Source organism: Podarcis gaigeae (assembly GCF_964106915.1).
Source record: "Podarcis gaigeae genome assembly, chromosome: 7".
NCBI classification, from domain to species: Eukaryota; Metazoa; Chordata; class Lepidosauria; order Squamata; family Lacertidae; genus Podarcis; species Podarcis gaigeae.
The window spans coordinates 36,381,668-36,404,216 of record NC_139683.1 but is presented as its reverse complement, the minus strand read 5'-3'; the positions used below and the strand labels follow the sequence as shown (position 1 = coordinate 36,404,216).

Genomic DNA, 22,549 nt, shown 5'->3' with positions numbered 1-22,549 from the left:
GTTGGGAATTATGCATAATGGCAAGAGAATGTTAAAAATTAAGCCACAATATGCACATTTCCTAAGATGCATAACCACCAGGAAATGTGCACAATCCCCTCTTCACTAAAATATAATGTGCACATTCTCAATGAGGCCTGGGGAATATGCACAATGGCCTGTTATGTACATTAAACACTCAACATTCCCTATAACATCTCTCTCCCCACTCCACTTCTCTCTTCCCCTCTATGTCAGTTAGTACCTGTCCTCTTCTGCATCCAGTGGCCTCTGGAAATCGTTCCAATAAGGCACATGTTTTGGGAACACTCTTGCATGCATTTTCATTTTTTCTTCCTAGAAGGAGGGGGAAAACCACAACTTAAGCACCAGGAATCTGAATTCTTAAAACAAAAGATTAATCAACGTTTAAATTCTCCTTCGTTAACCTTCAAAGTTATTCAAACACTTGAAAATTCTCTCTCTGTAAAATTCATAAGTTTATTTAAGTCTATTACAAGTCCACAGACCTTCTAATTCCAAAAACAAATATTGATTCCACGCAAAGAGGGATTGATGGGAAAAGCCTTCCAAATTATGAGAAAGCCCATCCACAGTACATTTTTCATTGTTAACAATTTGAACAAAAAACATAGTAGGACAAAAACATAGTATCTCTGTAAATTCTGTACAAGTTTCTTATAAATCTAAATAGCTTGGTATACAAAGGTTTCAACTGATTCAGTTACATGAGTGTGTGTGTGGGTGGGTGTCAACACCAGGAAGACTGGTGGGCAGAGTTCTGTTGCACTCATGTCTTGCTTGCAGGCCTCCCACAGGTGGCTGTTTGGCCACTGTGCAAACAGCAGGTTGTTGGACTGGATGGGCCTTGGGCCCGATCTTCTAATGATCTTATGTACATGTCAGGGATTGGACTGAAGAAGAGGTTTGGGAATCGCCTCCTCCTTCTCCTCTGCTTCCCTTGGAGGAGGAGGGGTAGTGGGGGGGGATCACCCCTCCTTCTCCAGTAGTTTCAAGAGAAGAGGGAGATAGGATTGCATTACAGCAGAACGCAGAGCTGCCAAATTATGAGAACTTAGGAGAAGGAGGGGGAGTTGGAGAAATGCCAGCAGAGACTTCCTTGGAGAGAACAGAAGCTCCACCACCACCGAGTACTCGTTGCTCACTTAGAATTCAAGAGCGAAGGGCTCAAGGACATTTGCCTCCTGAAGCCTCCCATAGAGCCACGGGCTGTTGCTGGAGAAAGGGGATGGGCTCAGAGTGAGCAATGTCACCATGGAGTTAAGGACTGGATTGTTTTCCTTGCTCCACGATTACTGAATAAAACCACAAATATGAATTTTCTTGTTTCTTCTTTGATCCTTGATGCTACCGGGGGAGGAGAGAATCCCTCGAGCCTGACAGTACATCACTCTGCTGGAAAGGAAGTGAACAAGGGAAAAAGAAGACTGCTTCTTATGTCTCTATAAAAATGTCACAACAGTCACATGCATAGGACAATTTCTAACTTTTTACTGCCATGTGGACAAGCATGATCCTCGTATCAGGAAGTCTCGGGTGCCTCCTGGACTTGCTGTTCCTCTTTTTTGCTGTCAGTTACTTTCCCCCAGTCTTCGCACAAAAGTGGGCAATGGCAGGAATGAGAAGGGTAAGCAGCTTCCACTTGCCTCATCCCCTCCCTTTGTGAGGCTGAATGTATTGGTCACAGAGAGAAAGGACAAGTGAACAAAAAGTGGTGATAGTGTCAAGGAGGATGTGGGCCCACTGAGGCCACCTTGCCCAAATTGATTGGATCCAGCACTTGCTGTAGAACAGCCATGCATTTTCATTTTATTGCAGTCTGACTTCACAGAAACAAACCCATTTCCATTAAAATGACAGCTTTTATTAAAATTGCAGCATGGAACCTGAGTGACCGGAGAGAGGGGGAAATTAGCGCTCACCAACCTTGCTGCCAGAGAGTAAACTGGCTCCAGTCACCTTTCTCCCGCAAGTTCTCATCTTCAGGCAGAAAGAGCCCTTTTCCTTTATCCATCACAGCAAGTCCTTCATCTCGAATCACCTTCCAGTTTCTCTCTAAGGACTGAAAAGGCAAAAAATACCAAATAATACATTAATTTAGTATTTAAAGAGCATTCTGATTTATTTATTTTTACCTTAAAAATACACAGCAGCAGTAAGAAAGCATTTAGCATCGTTAACAAGCTTTCCATCTTCCATTTTCCATTCAGTTCAGGGTTTAAAACAAAACGATTCATGTAGTTTTAGTTTCAATTACCTTCGCATCATAAAAATTTCAATAATCCCCAGCCACCTACCAAAGTGGCCTCCACTTTAATTTGCTTTTGATTAGCCGAGGGGGGTGTTCAGCAGATCATTTAATACTATGCGCTAACAAGAGTATTGATCTTCACAGTCACAGCGCACCAGAGTTTTCAATACCAAGAGAGCTAACAGAGCATTGAGAACAATACTTTGAATTCCAGAAATAAATGCAGCACAATGTACACATGTCTTTTAAGTCTGTAATGACATGTGAAATCCTCAGTGTTCCCTCCCTTACTCCACTCTGTTGCAAGAGTTGGCCCCAGACAAGTTGAGAGAGCAGAACATTCCCATAGCCCAAGGTGCAAAGTTAGAGGAGCACCTCTTTTCAAGGGAACTTCCCTCAAATTTCTGATTTGCTGCTAAAGCATCAAGCAGGAGTAACTCCTACAGCAATATGACTTCAACGAATGTTGAGATCCCAAGGCCTTCCCACCTCTATCTAGCCCACATACTGTTTAATGGCATTACAGGAATTCACTACAGAAAGGGTAATGGCATTGTTTTTAGTCCACAAACTTAACTCAAGCAACCAATAGAACTTGCCATCATCACATTTTCCCAAACAAAGCTTTCCACAGATTCTCTATGTACTTATTGATGTTAAGCAGAGTTAATCCTCTTAATTTACAACTTAATTTCATCAGCAAAACGGAATCTTTATCTTCTGTTGCCTAAATGATTTAATTTGTGCATCAGTCTGCCAGGCAATTCTTTTGCTATTTAACATCACAGAGGCACTTGCAAAGCCAGATTATGTGCCATGCAATTAATTGGGCACTGCTTTCATTTCCAAAGAGCAATGCAAATATATTGTGGTTAATGACTGATACCAGCACCTGGCAATGCCCAATGTAACAAGGTGTCGGCAAAAAGGGAACTGAATCATGGTCTCTCTTATGCAGAATGGTCAACTCTGGTGGTCAACAGATATGAATTTCAGTTCTCCATGGATACTAGTTCTTCAGTCACTTGAGATTCATTCCCTGAAAAGCTTGGGGAAAGCTCAGGTATCCTCATTTGTGTGAAATATGTGCACCATTATTGAGCCTCCCTCAAGTGTAGAAAGAAATCTGCATGGTAACTAACTCAATCACACAGGTCAAAGACATTCCAGATTGCTTTGCAAACTGACAATATAGGACATTGTTTAATCAATCATTTCCAGTTAGTTGGTTATTATCTAAGAATGGCACTGCTGTGATCCTTCCGAAATGTCAAAGCAGCATTATTAGGAAAATGTACAAAGTTACCTGCCTTATTTCTTTCTTTTTGCTGCCAACAATATTTCTGATGACACTAGAATAAACTGACGGTACTTTTAATGATCTGTATGTAATCTAAACAATATACTGAGGACTGACAAAGGTACCACTTGATTTGCTTGAATCAATAATAATGTAATATAGGATGTCAGAACAGAAGCTGACAGGATCAGGTAAGGGAATATCAATTCACCAACACAGGGAACAGCTTTACTCAAGTTAAACGCAAGCTTTCCTTATCTGAAACACAGATAAGAACAGTGATTTTCTTATGGCCTGTGCAGGGCTGCAATTCAATAAGGATGAATCCTGGACTGCCTTGCCAAGAGAGTTGTGCCAGGTTCCCTCGGGTGTAACTGTTTTGGGTGGCCTTTGGCTGAACACTTCCTCCTCTGGGGTATGTTTGGTATGATGATGTTTTAATTCTGATGGCTGCCTTGTAATTGTTATTGTGGTCCTAGTTTCTCATGCTAATATTTCATTATTAGGTGTGATTGTTTTATATTACTGTTTTTTTGAATTGTTGGCACTTTGAACTTCTAAGGAATTTAAGTAAAATAAATGAAATAGCTAGCCATCTTCAAGTATTTAGCCTGAACACCTGAAAACAAAATGCACATACTTCACTTGCAAAAGCTCTCAGGAACCATCTCCAGACAGCACTCACAGAGAAATTTGGGGAGCTGCTGCCAGTCTGTGCGCCTCACTGATGGTCAGTGTGATGGGATAGTGAGCTGCTTGTGCGTAAAAGCTTGATCCCTCTGGGGTTTGGCTGGTCATCCAAACCGAGGCACTAACGGAGCCCCAAAGCATGACTCCGTCAGTCGCTGGTAGAATCTGACAGTGGGCGTCTACGGAATTTACGCCAACATAAAAGCTGTTTGACGGACATGCGCCTTCGTGACTCTCTGCGTGACAGTTTCCGGCGAAGGGTGGGAGTTCCTAACGGGGGTCTTGTTACCTCTTCGCTATTCTCACTAGAAGTATCCCAGAGCCTCCCCTCCGCTGTGACTCCTGCACTCCCCCTGCTGGTTCCTTCCTCTGCTGCAGATTCTCTCCTATTCTCCTGGAGCCTGTCCACCACCTGTCCCTCCGATGGCAGTTCCCTGACATCCACCTCCCCCCCAGGGCCCCCTTCACCCCCTCCCGCCTCCTCTCCCACTGGCGGTGAGGGCGGAAAGCCCCTGAAGGAACTCTCCTCGTCGTCCGAGGATTCAAACACTTCTAGCCACGGCGTACCGTCTCTCTCCCCGTCTTCCTCTTCTTCGTCGGAGTCGGCTTCCTCACCCACCCCTGACTCTGGGAACCCTTCAAACTCTCCTTCCTCATCGGTGGTCCCAAAGTGTTCCCTTCTAAATCGTGCCACGGGTTGCGGTTTTCTTGGGAAACGCTGATGAAATGTTTCTATTAAGACCTCGTCATTGACTACCTCTGCTGGTACCCAAGTGTTTTCCGACTCTACTTCCCCCTCCCATTCTACCAGATATTCCACCTGATTCTCCTTCCACCTGGAATCAATGATTCCTGCCACGTTCATGTCGCGCTCTCTCTCTTCTATCACGGGCGTTTGGGTGGCCTCTCTCTCACGCTCCCCCCACTCACGTCCCTCTCGGTACGGCGACAGTAATGACCTGTGAAATACTGGGTGTAATTTCATGTGACTGGGCAGCCTGAGTTTGAATGCTACTGGGTTGACCTGCTGTATGACCTCAAAGGGTCCCAATCTTTTGGGTCTCAATTTCTTACTCCCGCCCTTGAACGGTAGTCCTTGGGTGGATAACCACACCCGGTCTCCCACCCTTATAGTTTCACCTTCCCTCCTATTTCTGTCTGCTTGCTTCTTATATTCTTCCTTGGCTTTCTCTAAGTTAAGTTGAAGCTGACGGTGGATCGCTTCCATCTCTTCAAAAAAATATTCCGCCGCCGGCACGCTCCACCTCTCCCCTCCCTCTCCTGGGAATGCCCAGGGGTGACACCCATAATTTGCCAGAAAGGGACTCATCCCTGTGGACACGTTCTCCGCGTTGTTGTAGGCAAATTCTGCTAGAGGTAACTTATCCACCCAATCATTTTCTCTGTCTTTTACATAACACCTCAGGTATTGTTGTAAAATCCCGTTTGCCCTTTCCGCTTGCCCATTTGTTTCTGGGTGCCGGGCAGTTGAGAAATTGAGTTCTACGTGCAGTAAGCTCATAAGTTTCCTCCAGAACCTGGAAGTAAATTGTTTCCCTCTGTCGCTCAAAACCCTCAAGGGGGCGCCATGCAACCTAAAAATATGTTCTACAAACAACTTGGCGGTTTCCTCCGCTGTGACCGCATGTGAACAAGCTATAAAATGACACATCTTGGTTAATAGATCTACCATCACCATGACAGCTGTTTTGCCTTTGGATTTTGGCAGGTCCGTCATAAAATCTATGGATACTGCCTCCCATGGCCTTTCTGGCGTGGGTAAGGGTTGTAATAGCCCCGCTGGCGCCACCCTCTCTCCTTTCGCTCGCTGGCACCTGTCGCAACCCCTGACATATTCCCGTACGTCCTCCCTCACCTTGGGCCACCAAAACTCCCTGGTAACCAACCACATGGTTTTGTGCTGTCCAAAATGTCCCGCTGTGGGGCTGTCATGCAACTGCTTGAGTACTCTGCCCCTCAGTTCCCCATCGGGTATGTACAGTGCCCCTTTGTAATACAACGCCCCGTTCTTTTCTTCAAACCCCCCTGTGTTCTCCTCTGTCCTCCTGAGCTCTCTGAGTTTCTCTTGGGCGTATTCATCATTCTCAGTACCCTCTATCAGTTCCCTCTGCCCCACCAATGCCGCCCCACACACCCAGCGGTCTTCAGGGATTACATGCCTTGCCTCAGGCGCTCCCTCCCCCTCTAAGTACTCAGGTTTCCTGGAAAGAGCGTCCGCCCTCACGTTCTCGGAGCCGGGCACGTAACGAATCTCAAAGTGGAATTTGGAGAACTCCTGGGCCCATCGCACTTGTCTCTGGTTCAGCACTCGGGCTGTTCTCCAGTATTCCAGATTTTTGTGGTCAGTTCGGACTTGAACCTTGTGCTGCGCCCCAATCAGCAAGTGCCGCCATTTCCGGAATGCTTCATGAATGGCGAGCAGTTCTCGGTCGTATACTGTGTAGTTCCTCTCAGATTTGTTCAACTTCCACGAGAAGAATGCACACGGTCTCCATTCAGACGTATCTTTTCCCGGCTGGAGAAGAATGGCCCCCACCGCTCGGTCTGACACGTCAGTCTCCACTCTCATTGGTTGTTGTAGATCCACGTGCAAAAGTTGCTCTTCCGACGCAAACGCCTGCTTTAAACGTTCGAACGCCCGCTGCGCTTCTTCCGTCCAAACAAATTTCTTTTTGCTACTAAGACAATCCGTGATGGGCGCTGTTAAATGGGCAAAGTTTTTGATGAACTTCCTATAGAAGTTTCCGAAGCCCAGGAACCTTTGCACGTCCTTCTTGGTCTTTGGTGTTTTCCATTCCAGTACCGCTTGAACCTTGCTGGGATCCATGGCCAATCCCTTGTCAGACAACCGGTACCCCAGGAATTCCACCTCCCTGGTATGAAACTGACACTTCTCCAGTTTCACCCACAGCCGATTTTCTCGCAGCTTGCTCAGTACCTCTCTTACATCTCGCACATGCTGCTCCTCATTCTCTGAGTACACCAGGACGTCATCTAAGAACGCTACGCAGTTCTTGTAGAGCAGTGGCCCCAGGACGTGATTCATGAATGATTGAAAGCAGGCGGAGCCCGCTTGTAATCCGAAAGGCATAACCCGGTACTCAAAAGCCCCCAAGGGGGTGAACATAGTGGTCTTCCACTCATCCCCCTTTCTCACACGTATCAAGTTATATGCCCCCCTAAGGTCCAGCTTGGTAAAAATTTTCCCTTTTCTCACCCGTGTTAGAATGTCATCAATTCTAGGCATAGGGAAAGTCACTGGTTCTGACACTGCATTTAGGGCCCTGAAATCACATACAAGCCTGGGCTTGCCCGTGTTTTTTTTGTCCACAAAGAACACTGGGCTGCCCCCCACCGCTCGTGACTCTCTGATGAAACCTCGCTTGAGGTTCTTGTCAATGAACTCCCTTAACTCCTGCATCTCACTGTCTGACATTGCATACAGCTTGCCCACTGGCAATTGTGCTCCTGGGAGTAAGTTAATTTGACAGTCAAAGGGTCTGTGCGGGGGCAGTTTATCTGCTTCTTTTTCGCTGAATACGTCAATCAAGTCAGCGTATTGTGGTGGCACCCTCCCCTTGTCCATCACTTCCATCCCTGCTAGAGTGGCCCTGGCCCCTGCCTGAGCCTCTCCCTCCTTGCAGTGTTCTAGGCAATGTGCTGATCCAAAGGAAACCACTCTCTGATGCCAGCCTACTAGCGGATCGTGTAGTGCCAGCCAGCTCATTCCCAAGATAATAGGAGCTCCTCCCAAGGTGGCTACGTTAAACGCTATCAGTTCTGTGTGTCTTGCCACCCTCATTATCATTGGTACAGTTTGTTGGTTCACTTCTCCTCCCAACAGCTCCCTCCCATCAATCGTGGTAACCTGCAAAGGCTTACTTAATGGGATAGTCTGTATCTGGTGTTCAGCTGCAAACTCCTTACTCATGAAATTACATGAGCTACCTGAATCCAATAGTGCTTTTATCTTCAGTGGGTGTCTGTTTGCCAGTTCCAGCAACACCTCTATCACAAGCGCTGGTCTTGGAGGTTCCGGCGTGGGCACATTCACTACTCCCTGGCCTGGCTGCTGTGCCCTGATGTTGGCAACCAGGCGTTGGCTTTTACTTGCTCCGTGATTTCTTCTTCCTCCTTCCCCCCAACAGTTCCCGCCATCCCTTGCCATTCCATCCTTTGTGGACAGACTCTGGCAAAGTGACCTGGCTGTTGGCAGAGATAGCATCTCTTGCCGCTCTTTCCCTCCTTCTTCCGCCCTTCACTGGTGTTTGAAACTGCGCGCGCGCACGCTGTTCCAAGTTCCATCGGCTCTGCTGGCGGGAAAGGCTGCTTCGGAATCTCTGGAATGCGGAAGTCCTTCCAACGTTCCCCCTTTCCTTCCCGCTTTTCCATAGCTCTAGCCTCCTGGCGTGCTCCTATGGACAGCGCTGATTTAGTCAGCTGATCCATAGACTCCGCCCTAGGCGCCCGGGAAAGTTCATCTTTCACTGCCGGAGAGAGACCTTCTTCAAACAGCATTTGAATAGGTTCACTAGCAAGGTCCCACCCTAGTCTATGAATCAGCATGGTGAACTCAGTCCAGTACTCACGTACAGATCGGCTCCCCTGTTTACACGCCATTAACTGTCTGCGCACCACCCCCTGCTCGATCTCGCTGGAAAACATCAAGTCCATGGCGCGAAAAAACTTCATAGTGTCCTTTAAGATTTATTGGCTGCCATCAGGGGCCGAACCCAGTCCTTCGCCCCTCCCTCTAGATGGCCAATCACGTACGCCACTCTAGAGTTCTCATCGGGGAAGTCATCAAACAGTAGATTGAGAGCATATTGCATCTCTGTCCTAAAGGCTTGATAGTTCCTGGGATCCCCCCCAAATTTCTGCACCAATCCAGGCACCCGTCTGGCAAGTGGGGTGGTTTTCCCTTTATCCGCATCTTGAGCCCTCCTCTCCTCGAGCCTCGCCGTTTGCAGCGCCAGCTGGACCTCCAACGCCCTGTACCTTTCTTCCAGGCTTGGACCTGCTCCAGCTCCAGCTCCTGCTCCTCCGGTTCCGGCTGGTTCGCTCATGATGCCCTCTGCTTGCACAAGCTGCTTTCAAAGACTGTCAGATTGCTGTGATGGGATAGTGAGCTGCTTGTGCGTAAAAGCTTGATCCCTCTGGGGTTTGGCTGGTCATCCAAACCGAGGCACTAACGGAGCCCCCAAAGCATGACTCCGTCAGTCGCTGGTAGAATCTGACAGTGGGCGTCTACGGAATTTACGCCAACATAAAAGCTGTTTGACGGACATGCGCCTTCGTGACTCTCTGCGTGACAGTTTCCGGCGAAGGGTGGGAGTTCCTAACGGGGGTCTTGTTACCTCTTCGCTATTCTCACTAGAAGTATCCCAGAGCCTCCCCTCCGCTGTGACTCCTGCACTCCTCCTGCTGGTTCCTTCCTCTGCTGCAGATTCTCTCCTATTCTCCTGGAGCCTGTCCACCACCTGTCCCTCCGATGGCAGTTCCCTGACAGTCAGCTACCTTTCTGAGAGCTGCATGATAGTGCTGGGTGTGGCGTAGGTATGTGTGTATACAAATATATTACAAATACACACACACACACACATACACACACACACACACACACAAACAAAACCAGCATTTCCAGCTCTCCCCACTCCAATGCTGCTGTGAGGGGTGGCTGAAAACTTTGCTATTTACATATCATTTTGGGCAAAGTAAAAGGCAGCATTTCTCTTCACATCAGCACATCAGTGGGGCTTGGTCAGAAGTGGAGCAGGCATGCACAGCACACTGGGGCTGGGACATGTATCTCTTGAATGTGGGGCAAAGTGGGTTCAAGTTGATTATTCTCAGAACACACTCCCCAGTACTGTCAGATATACCTGAACTGAAGCAAAGGTGAAATGGTTTAGTCTTGGCTAAACAGTAACCATAGTCAAAAGCCAAACTAGACAGCATGGTATGCCCATGCTTCTTCCTTGCATTTTGGATTATTTTTGTTTGTTTGTTTTACTAAATAGCTTGGGAGGAGTGATCTGGCTTAGGACCATGAAAGGAATAATCCTTGTCCCTCTGCAACTACTATTTAATAAACAGAAATCAAGCACGTAAGGGCCCATCATGTGCAAACCATGGCATCTAGTCTGTGCCTAAGCCCCAATTAAGCAATATTAACTTCCATGATGTTAAATGGAGACAGAAAAAACAGGTGATGTGAGCAAAACTGTGTTTCCAAACACAGACCCACCCTATTTAGATGGAAAGCTAGCATGGATAATGTGATTCAGAAGACCAAACAGGCACATGATCATGGAGTGATGAATCCACCACTGCTAGTCTCAAAGTCCATCCTTCGAATCACTTTGCTCCAAAGTGAGCTTTGATACTGGACGTTGGGCCAGCTGGGAAGAAAGCAATTGGAAGTGAGTGTGGGAGCTTCAAGGAAGGGTCAGCACTGTTATGCCTCTTCAATGCTTTGAATCTTACACTCCATAGCCAGATTTACATACAAATAGGACAGACACACATTTAAATACATTTTTAACATTAGTCTATAAACCGGGCTCAACACTGAATAGACTGAATATGAATAAGACAAATACTTTGCACTGTACATAAGGTCAAAGGCTGCCAAGTCAGTTTGTTTTGAGCACCTTTTCTGCAAACAAATTCACAAATTTGGATTGCATGGGCTTCAGAGAGAAAACTTGTCCGGATTTCTCAGTTTTAATAAGTAAGAAGGAATAGAAGCACAAATGACTGAAACAGCTGTCTTTATTAAGCTTGTTACTACTCTCCTGAGAACGTTATGGCACTTTTCGCTTGCAGCAAAAACACAGCTCATTACTAGAATTACCTTTTTTCAAATATTGAAATAATTTTATACAGCATTAACATGGAAGCATGAGGACTACAAATGTTCTTCTCATATGTCTTCACAACTTATATTTCTAATTCCTTAGGCAAACTTCCAACTGTGCAAGCTACTTCAGGCATCTAAAACATAACACCAATTAGAGCAAAATATATACGTGCATCAGCAGAAGCATAGGCTGTTATGCATACAAAACAGCACAGATAAACATCAGTTGACAGTATTACCCAAGGAACAGCCCCTCTAGTACCATATCACTGCACTGCTTCATCATGATGCTTCATGCATCTCACTCAGGTTTCTGTTTTTTATAGTTAGCAAATATTAGCTAGACTGATTACACGGCTGTGATTCCACATGGAGAAAAGCTTTTTGCTCTTCTTACTAAAAATAGAACAACATGAAATAAGCGACATTGGAAAGAATACCAGGATACCTGAAGATAATGTCCAATTCCCTCATTTAAAATTAAATCTGAGGTGGGAGATGTAAGGCATTATTTGGTACTTTCTCCAGAAAGATTTTTTGGGGGTGCATATACAAACTAATAGAAAATTACAAACATGAAGACTTGGGGAGATGGAATTTGGACAATGAGACCCCACCTGGCTCAAACTAAGTTACCAAAATCAGCAACGAAAGAAGAAAGTGCCCCCACACGCAGTTGGTCTGTCTTTGTGAAAATGATATACTGATGTTTTTTTAAAAAAAATCTTCCAAGTACTTCAATGCTTTGTGTCTTTGTCTATGTAAGTTTTGCATGTAATGGACCCAAGTGTTCAAAAGTATGTCTACAAAAAGTTAACATACCCACAATGGGAGCAAAAGGGAGCAGGTGGGAGTGGAAAATGGCTCTTTAAAGTTTCCTTGATCCAAGACAATGTTTTTGTTACCTCTGTGGGGATTTCTGCTTCTAGAAGTTTTGGATATATTTGTTAGCAAATAAAAAAACTGTGAAGATTCAAAACATCAAGTATTTTAAGGTAGCTCAGATCTTTTCCAGACAGTGCAAGAATTTCATACTCTCTGTGTGTACCTATAAATATATGTGGGTACAAGTGAACAAAAATGAATCACTTCCAAAGAAATAGGATTATGTCTGCTGCTCTGAAACTGAGTTATTTTCAGGTCTGTGTGCTGCTTCTTGAATAAGGCAGGTGCATTAGTCTTATAAATATTTCTTGGGAAAGAAAAGGTTGATAATGAGCATCTTGGAATATGCATGCTTATGAACCTACAGCTTGGAAGCAGGCACCCATGGGTTCTGTTTCATGATCTGTGTCTGAATGAGAACATGTGGGTGTCTTTCCCCTTTTCTGACTGGCATCCTGTAACTAGTCATGATTACATTGTGCCACTAGGTGCGACTAGATGTAGCACCTTATGGCCAAACACAAGCATTAGCTCTCTCGGGGGGAACAAAAATAAATAAATCAAGGTTCATTTAGTCTCCAAAACAGCCAGACTATTCCATCGTGGGATGCAGATTTAAGAAGCCCACCTGAGCTTTGAGTGTGCAAACTTACCCTACGGACCATTGATTTCAACAGGGCTTTCCCACAAGAAAGCGTGCTGATGGTCAAAATGAATGAGGATATTCATGCTAGAGAACATTTCTTGTTAGGGAACATTATCCATACTAACATTAAAGCATGTTCAGAAAAACCAGATGTTTTAGCCTTTTACAGGGACAACAAAATTTAATAATGTGTGTGATCCTGTTAAAATGGGGAGGGAGTATAAGTCTTCTTCTTATTAGCATGGAACATTAAGGAAAAAATCAAACAATTAAAATAGATGGCAGCCTCTAAAGTTCCTCTATAATCTGTTCTAGAAATGGAAATCTCACTGACGTTTTGAAAAAAGAACAATAATTGATGATTTAATAACAGAGTCTAAATTGTATTTTAACAATAGCAGAGAATAGTGATTATAAATAATTTAGCTGTCTATCTCAAGGGCTACAAACAGTGATGAGTTTCTTCTCTGTTGTCTGAATTTTGTATTTATTCAGTTGGCCTGATGTTGTCTACCTTCTGCAATTAAACGTCCCAGTGAAGCCTCTAAGAGCTATGAGAGCACAAGGGAAAGCAAACTGGCATGTTATCCACTAATTACAACATTCAGCAATTTAAGGCTTGCCTCCCAGTAATTAGTGTAAATTACAGACTTACTATGGCCATAAAAACTCAAGTGGTCCAGCATGTACATTTTTTTGTGTTCGCTCACTTCCACAACTCATTCCCTTAGCAGAAGAAGGAATGTGGCACAATGGACTATGGCTCCCACTGAAATCAAGTTAGTCACATGACTTACTTAGGTCCTGCTGATTTCACTTGGTCTACTCTAAGTATGACTCAAGTCTGGAACCAAGCTTAGATGTCAGTCACAAGGAGCAAAGCAGCATATTGTTCTATTTGCTGAAGTCTGATCTTATGCATGCTTACTGAGAAGTAAGCCCCACTGTGTTTAATGAGATTTAATTCCCGGTATGTATTCAGAGAACTGCAGCTGTGGAATCTACTTCAGACAAAAAATTATATAGGAGAATTAATGAAATGTAGATTTTTATCCTGATTATTATTATTTTGTATTGTTATCTCCTATATTTTCCCTCTTGCATTTTTCTATGTATGCATTGTGCTTGCAAATAATTTCAGTTTTCTTTTTGGCATCATGCAATATGCAGAAATTTCTGCTGATAACAATCTATAAAGTAAAAGATGGCATACTGCTCACCTTGACCAGGTCCGTATAACCTGTTTCCTTTGCTGTCCACCATGGCTGAGCCTTTAAACCCTTGACATTGTAGAGAGAGCGCTGCCAGACAGATGCAAAGTGACCCCGCTGGTGCCCAAGTTCATACCACTTGTATGCCTAGAAGATTTTAATTTGTTAACAGCTCATTTACATTAGTCACACTTCAGCAGAAAAGGATAAATCAATAACAAATATCATATGCTAGCAAATTCCTCTGTGCATGCTAATGATGCTATCAGCCTGCTTAGTGATTGTTCCCCTATAGCATCATCACAAATAACCAGCTGAGATGCAGTGATTTGGGAAAAGAGAACAGAGGTGGATACAAACAATTTAAGATCTTTTCCATGAAAACCTGCAGCACCAAATAATTCAGCGGCACTCAAGCATATCCACCATCCACGTGGAATATGAATGTGCCTATAGAAATTCCTACTAGGATGCTGCTCCAGTTCTGCCCATCTTGCAATAAAACACAAAAAACACAAAAAACAAAGACATCTTCTCTACCAGCATACAGTGTTCTCTTGACACCTCCTGTAAAAAAAAAAAATCTATCTGCCTTCCGTGGATAATATCTGCAGGGAACTACCAGTATTGGCAGTTAAGTGGTGAGGCCATTTTGCAAAACCACGCCCACAGTGGCCCACGAGAGTTGTGGGATGCCAGGGTCTGGCCTTGCAGCTGAATCTGATTCCTCATCCCTACTTCAGTAAATAAGCAGAAGTGCAGAAATTAATCAAAAAGTATATGCTGAAAGTTTTCTTTAAAATTTTGTCCCTAATGTCAATCCACAATCCTATAACCAGTAAGCCGCTCAACTACATCAGAAAGAAAGGAACTCAATATACTGGACTCTAAAGACACGGAGGTACAGAGAAACAGGTTTTAATCTGTCTTTGCAGCAATGCTGCTAGAAGTAGGGGGGAAAAGGGGAGCAATTAACTAAGCTTCTTCTCTGTAGCCATTTCTATGCACTTCCTTACAGAAGAAATGAGGTGGGGGAATCCTACTTAAACATCAGTAACTAGGAAGCAGTTTGGTGTGATCTAGCTAAGTGTATTCATAAATAAACATAGCTTATATTGGATTTCACCCAGTGTAATGCCATCTCAAAGACACCACTGCATGGGGAATTTCCCACTTCTTTATGCATGGTGCCTCCGACCATTCAGCCTTTTGTTATGGTCCACGTAAAAAGCTTTAGGAATTTTGGCTGTGTGAATTAATGCAAAAACTGAATTGGATTTACCGTATTTTTCGCTCTATAAGATGCACCAGACCATAAGACACACCTAGTTTTTGGAGGAGGAAAAAAGGGAAATATTCTGAATCTCAGAAGCCAGAACAGCAAGAGGGATCGCTGCACAGTGAAAGCAGCAATCCCTTTTGTTGTTCTGGCTTCTGGGATAGCTGTGCAGCCTGCATTCGCTCCATAAGACGCACACACATTTCCCCTTACTTTTTAGGAGGGAAAAAGTGAGTCTTATAGAGCAAAAAATACGGTATACCCTGCTCTTGTTCCCTAGGTAGAGTCAGCTTCTTCTAATTGGTTTGACTAAGACCACAGCCCTATTTATTTCCAAGTCTTCCCTTGAACCTTTCTGTCTGCTTAACAACCTGCAATTTCATCATAGCCTCTAATGACATTTGGAGTTTGGCTCTTTGCTGTGCTTCCTGCTTCAGGTTCCTGACCAATCTCACACTCTGGACACATTAGGGCCAAAGTCAACTCAGATCTTATTTGCCTTTTCAGATGAAACTCATTGAACCTCCATTAAACTCTACCTCTTTGTTTCCAACTCTCTGCATGGCATCACCCAAATGGAAATAAAAGCGCCCGTCGTCAGTGCCTGGGTCTCCTGATTCTAGACCTTCCTAGAGGGATCAGAAAAGAATGCCAGTTATTCATTTTTGTGTTTTAAAAACGCTTTTCAGTTCCACAGCTAACAAAATGTAGTAGCGTGGATGGCTGCTATTCAGGATTTGAGCCAGCTATGCCTTTTACTAGGAAACTCTATTCCATTTCCCCAGCTTTCAATTCTTCCATCATTCCATTTCCATCAAGCTGTTTTGAGTCTCCCCCACCATAAAGATTTATTGTACTTCTGAAAACTTTAAGGATCCCCCAAGGCTGCTTATACATTAAATTGTACTGTCATTTGGGCTGCCTAAAGGCCCACATGCAGACAGTAAGTCAATTACTACTATATAGGACACTTGTATTTATATAATTCTTTCTCAAAGATATATTATCTTAAACTTCCTATAATGTATTATAGTGTACACGCTTTCTGTTCCTTCAAAGGATGCATAATCAATTATCTATCACCCTCTTTTCCCCATGTCTTCTCTGCTATTGTGTGCCAACTCTACTATTTCTAATGGGGTGGAGAGTGGCCATGGTGTGTTTCTCCCACAAATGTTCACATGATTATATGGACTTGTGAAAATGTCTCTACATGGGAACTTGCTTCAGAAGAACCATCTCAAACGTGGTTGTGTGAACTGGCTCTCAGAGGGCAGGGAGTAAGTTGCAGTGCTAAATAACTGACCTGAAGCCCCATGCTTGCATCCAGGGGATGGATCAACATAGTAGTGATAGCAGTAGTAGTAGTAATAACAATAACCATCATCATCCTATACCACCATTCATCACTGGGCAGTTTACAAAATAAAAAACACAAAAATGTATACCATTTTTGTAACAAAAAACCCCAAGACCCCCAGCAGTTAAAAAGTCCATTGACTGTTTAATTAGCCAAAGATATGGGAGGAAGAGGACTGTTTTTGCCTGTTTGTGCCTAAAGATAAGTAGCAAAGGAACCTGGTGCCCTGGGGAAAGCATTTTGCAAGTGGAGAGTCACTGCAGAAAAGGCCCATTCTCGTGTTGCCACCTTCTGAACCTCTCGTGGAGGAGGCACATGAAAAAGGGCCTCAGATGGTGATCACAGGATCTGGGTCAGTTCATATGGGGAAAGGAGGTTTTCATGACCCTCTAATATTAAATAGTACAATTTTGACCCTTCACATATAATTTCCTCCATTTATTATGCTTTCCAAAAGAAGGAGAACCTAATGTAAATATTACTTTTAAATAGGGAATGCTTTCTGCAATCTTGTTCTCTGCCTTCAGGATGAAGCCATAATGCACTTTAGCAAAGCCGTCATTAGGAGCCAGGCTCAAAACCTGTGAAAAAGCAAAACAAAAAATAATTAGGGCTTTACCTCTGCAGTGATTTTGAATTGTTTACAGAGACATAGCTATATATTAGTTCTTGGCTCAAAATAAGGATTTATTTCCATTAGTAGTCCACAAGCAGACCACTGGCTAAGGGTTTTGACTATGCATTATTGAACATGTATGTCTAATTGGAATTGTCCCTGCCTTTTCTCTTGCCTGCAAGGTCATGCAGCAGACTTCTTGGACTAATTCAGCACAGTCATATAGGCTGGAATTACATATTGAGTGTCACATGGAGATGCTTCAAAATTGCATTAAAATTTTTTTTTATTAGAGTTTGGAAAAAGGAACACAAATATTATTTATTATATTTTTTATCAAAATTAAAATGTTAATCTAAATAAAACCAAAAACTAAAAAGAAAAAGAAAAGAGAAAGAGAAAAGGAGATAGAGAAGGGATAAATTAGGAGACAGGAGAAGAGAAAGATGAAATAATGAAGGAAGGAAAGAAATAAGAAAATAAGGAACATACCGTGTGATGTGTTTTTATCAAGTCATGAGACTTCATGTCTCACTCCACATTATTGGCTCCCATTGCTAAAGGCAGGTAAACTCACAACTTGGTGATATCATGATATAGACTGAATCAGTCTTCCCCAATTTGGTGCCCCCCTTTGATATTTTGGACTAGAACTCCCATCAGTCCCAGACAACATGGTCAATAGCCAAGGCGGATGGGAGTTGTAGTTAAAAAAAAAATGTGGCGGGCACCTGCTGGGTTAAGTGAGCCTAAATGTTATGGAGCAGAGGGGGAAAACTCAAACAGGAGGGGAGCCATTTTTGGCAATACTTCCATGTGGCATGTAAGGTGCCGTTCCATCCTCAGCCATGGACAAGAAGCTGTGCTGATATTCATGGTATGGCCTTCATTTTTAAACAACATACCAAACATCAGCTTTGACATTTGCACAATGGATTTTTATGAAAAGAATGTTTAATTAGTACAGTAGTACCTCAGGTTACATATGCTTCAGGTTACAGGCTCCGTTAACCCAGAAATAGTACCTCGGATTAAGAACTTTGCTTCAAGATGAGAACAGAAATCGTGCGGCGGCGCAGCAGCAGCAGCAGCAGGAGGCCCCATTAGCTAAAGTGGTGCTTCAAGTTAAGAACAGTTTAAGGTTAAGAAAGGACCTCCGGAATGAATTAAGTACTTAACCTGAGGTACCACTGTACACAGAACTGTGGGAGCAGAGAAGGAAGGGAATTCTTCCTGCTACTGTGTCTCCTTCAGCCATTTAACTATAATTAATGCAGAGTTCAGGACTGACCTCAAAACACTCGTCTATCTGTGGCACAAATTGGGAGACAGAGTGTTTGCCTTCAAATTTCTTGAACTAGAGAAATCCCTTGAAGAAAGTTAAACCAAGATCTATTACGCTTTGAAAACAAAAGCAGCTTTGATTTTTACAAAGCCTATATTTAATGTATTGTGTCTCAGTGCCAGACTACTAGATTCAAAGGGGAAATAGCTAATCGGAGAAAAATGAAATGCTATCCCTTTCTTGACACTGCCTTCAAGCTGTGATACAATGGAAGATCTTTAAAAAATTGTTCGCCAAGAATGGACAAGTTTCCCATCGGGTTGAATTCCAGCTATAGGAATAAAATTCTTTGATTCAAAGTTCACTGTTTAGGTTCATTGCTGAAGGTGTGTGTGGCAGGGAAAATATGAAAAAAGATTCAACATGACCAAACTGCTGAGAACAGAATTTAGGTCAACCATGAACACAGAGATTTCCTAGAAGTTATTCCTACTGCTGACCCACAACTTCGCATTCTAGTGCTACCCTTTTGCCAACAGAAGGGAGCTGAAGAGAGGGTGCAGGGATTTTCTGATTCTCGTTGGGCATCAGCAGACGGTGCTTCATGGGTCTTCAACCACATTGCAAGGCCTCTAGTCAGATTTCAAGACTCTATTCATAACAGCAGTGGAGAACCTGAGGTCCTCCAGAAGTTGTTTGGTGCCAAGACCCATCAGCCCCAATCAGCATGGCAAAGAAAACGACAGGAGTTGGAGTGAACAACATCCAAAGCACCACACATTCCTCATCCCTATTTTATAGGGTACAGAACTAGCTACTTTATACTTTATATTTAAACTTGAAATGAGTTATGATACTCCGACTGGGATACCTAACTTTGTTTCTTCATCAGTCCATTTCACATGTATTCTTTAACTTTTAAAATGTAACATCTTTGAGCATTTTGTAAATGAGATATGCTTTTAAATTGATGTACAACTGCTGGAATTATGTAAGTGACTGCTTCAGGAAGCAATGCTCTCACTTTCAATGAGGTTCAGTTGCCTTCAGTGGCATTATCATACAGTCAGATTTGAATGTCTACCAATAATAATAATAATAATAATAATAATAATAATAATAATAATAAATAAAAATAAATTATTTATACCTTGCCCATCTGGCTGAGTTTCCCCAGCTACTCTGGGTGGCTCCCAATCAAGTGTTAAAAACAATACAGCATTAAATATTAAAAACTTCCCTAAACAGGGCTGCCTTCAGATGTCTTTTAAAGATAGGACAGCTGCTTATTTCCTTCACATCTGAAGGGAGGGTGTTCCACAGGGTAGGTGCCGCTACCGAGAAGGCCCTCTGCCTGGTTCCCTGTAACCTCACTTCTCGCAATGAGGGAACTGCCAGAAGGCCCTCAGCGCTGGATCTCAGTGTCCGCGCTGAACGATGGGGGTGGAAACGCTCCTTCAGGTATACAAGACTGAGGCCGTTTAGGGCTTTAAAGGTCAGCACCAACACTCTGAATTGTGCTCGGAAACATACTGGGAGCCAATGCAGATCTCTCAGGACTGGTGTTATGTGTCCCGGTGGCCACTCCCAGTCACCAGTCTAGCTGCCGCATTCTGGATTAATTGCAGTTTCCGGGTCACCTTCAAAGGTAGCCCCACGTAGAGCACATTGCAGAAGTCCAAGCAGGACCTAGAGTCATGGTACAATCCTGTTCACATGCTTTTTAGTAGGCCAAGTTTTCTCATGTGAAGGAATGAAGAATTAGAAGAGGAAAAGGCAAGTATCTTGGAGTTTGAACAAGAAGCTACACAACAGGGAAACCACACATAGTCAATGCACACTTTAGTGCAACCGTAAGAGGAAACATTTGCAGTGTTTGGACTGGTCAAAATGAGGGTACCATGCCTAAAAGGCAGGGGTGGCTACCCTTTTTCGGCTGAAGGGCTACCCTGATAGTCAACTAATCCAAGGACTGCCTGCCTGTGGTAGGTGTTGCCAACACCTATCATACTCGCACCACATACAAAACACACACTCTGAGCACACACTCATCCTCACCACAGGGCTTCGAAATTCCATCACTAGGCAGGGCAGGGAAGTTTAAACCTCTCTCCTCAGCTCATCCCTGACATGGGCTGATTTGTCCATCACAGTGTTGGGCTGCATGAAGAGGTTTTCCTCTCAGCCCAGGACTGTGATGTACAGATTCTGCCACTGCAGCCCTGGGTAATGAGAAGAAGTTCAGGCCCAACCAGCACAATGGAAAAGAAAGCCCCCATCTGCATAATTTGCAAAGTCATACTCCCTCTTGCTGGGAATCGTTACTATAAGGAAACAGCACAGAATGCTCCTTCCTGGTTCCTTTCTGGTAAGACCACCCAGCAATGGAGCCTTTGCAGAGGGAGATGTGTCTGATTTTGCTGTGGGCTGGTAGGGCTGCTGCAATCACCTTTCAGCCTACTGGTTCACCACCTATGCTATAAAGAGGCAGATGCATACTTTTATTGTTTTCAAAATTGTAATGTTCTTAAGCCTTGATCAACCTGTGGTACTTTTAAAAAAAAGTTTACATATTCTTAATAGAAGCTCACCTCCTCATAAACCCTCTTGGCATTGCTGTTGTCGCCAATCAAAAGGTAACCCACTCCTAGATTGTTCTTGAATGAAGTATCATTGGGAAACAGGCTAACAAGTTTTTGCAGTGTAACCAAGGAGCCTCTCATGCGACCTAATTGAATTGGACAAAAAACAACAACAGCTTGGTTACAAGTAGGAGTAGTCTGGGATATAGCAGAGGAGGTAGCCAATCCAGTGCCGTCCAGATGTGGTTGGACTCCCATCATCTCTGCCTATTGGCCATCCTGACTGAGGTTGATGGGAGTCCAGCAACATCTGGAGAGCATTATGTTGCTCATGCCTGCAATACAGTATGTTCAGCTGTTAAACGGGCTCAGGTGATTAAATATATAAAAAGTGTACATTACTAAAGACCGATAACACAAAATGTAAATATGCACATAAAAATATATGAGTATTTTTCTCACTGATCTCTTTTACTACTAATTTTAACAGTTATGCCTTAGGAAAGCAAGCTGGTGGGTTGTATCAGTCAGTCTTATGGAGACCTCTTGTGGACAACTGTGGCATTCCTCATATCACAGCTTTCATTGGACAGTGGTAATAAGGGGGTTCACAGCGTGGATAGATATGCCAGCAATTAATCTCCAGTTCTTTAAAGTGCACGTTTAAAGCTGCTGCTATTTTTCAACTACATTAATTAAGGATATAAATAAACTGCAATTAATTTAAGTGGGGGGGGGGGGATGTTCAGACTTCCTGGCTCAGAGGAAGACAGTTGCTCACAATATTTGCTTAACATTTGTCCTTTCCATGAATCTGGGATACACCTGTTTCTATCTACTTCTGTTCATTTCAAGTCACGCCTGTGATTTAATGTGACTGGAAAGAGACCAACAGTTTAAAACACAAATGCAGTGATGTACACAGGGTTTTGGGTGTTTTTGTACAAGCATATCTGTGGTCTGTGCAATATGATTTGACTCTGTGAAGCTGTATACAGTGGTATCTCGGGTTACATATGCTTCAGGTTACAGACTCCGCTAACCGAGAAAGAGTGCTTCAGGTTAAGAACTTTGCTTCAGGATGAGAACAGAAATCGTGGTTCGGCAGCGCGGCGGCAGCAGGAGGCCCCATTAGCTAAAGTGGTGCTTCAGGTTAAGAACAGTTTCAGGTTAAGAATGGACATCCGGAACGAATTAAGTACTTAACCCGAGGTACCACTGTACAGGCAACACAGCTGTATATTGTTGAATATGCATTATCAAATACTGTCAAAACCCCCCCACTCCTATCAGGATATTAAAACCAAGTATCAATGTCAAATCCAGATAGAAATCATTTGGAAGAATATTTAAGCAACTGAGCAGTAACTGTAGAAAAAATGATGTTAAAATTCACAAGGAGGATTTTTTGAGACCAAATAGGTTTCAGTTGCAGTAAACAAAACTTGTCTCCTTCAAAATCTTCTTATATAATTATATGATATACATCTCTAGTGTGTACTTACCCTTTAAGCTACATTGCACAAACAGTTCTTTTGTT

At 43.5% G+C, this 22,549-nt stretch overlaps 1 protein-coding gene across 5 annotated transcripts in view; it reads right to left on the bottom strand.

Annotated features, from left to right (window-relative positions):
- The window catches only part of ASPH (aspartate beta-hydroxylase), a 97,003-nt gene that overhangs the window by 5,724 nt on the left and 68,730 nt on the right, over positions 1 to 22,549 (bottom strand). For 4 of the 5 annotated variants that reach the window (XM_083747715.1, XM_083747724.1, XM_083747725.1 and 1 more), the window contains 6 exons: positions 21,019 to 21,155; positions 17,009 to 17,107; positions 15,706 to 15,795; positions 13,897 to 14,034; positions 1,948 to 2,083; positions 245 to 336 (listed from right to left, as the gene is read on the bottom strand). In XM_083747715.1, the coding sequence (XP_083603841.1) occupies positions 245 to 336; positions 1,948 to 2,083; positions 13,897 to 14,034; positions 15,706 to 15,795; positions 17,009 to 17,107; positions 21,019 to 21,155 (692 nt within the window). Of the gene's footprint in view, positions 1 to 244; positions 337 to 1,947; positions 2,084 to 11,039; positions 13,221 to 13,896; positions 14,035 to 15,705; positions 15,796 to 17,008; positions 17,108 to 21,018; positions 21,156 to 22,549 lie in introns of those variants that run through there. The other variant, XM_083747726.1, reaches the window with a different exon arrangement.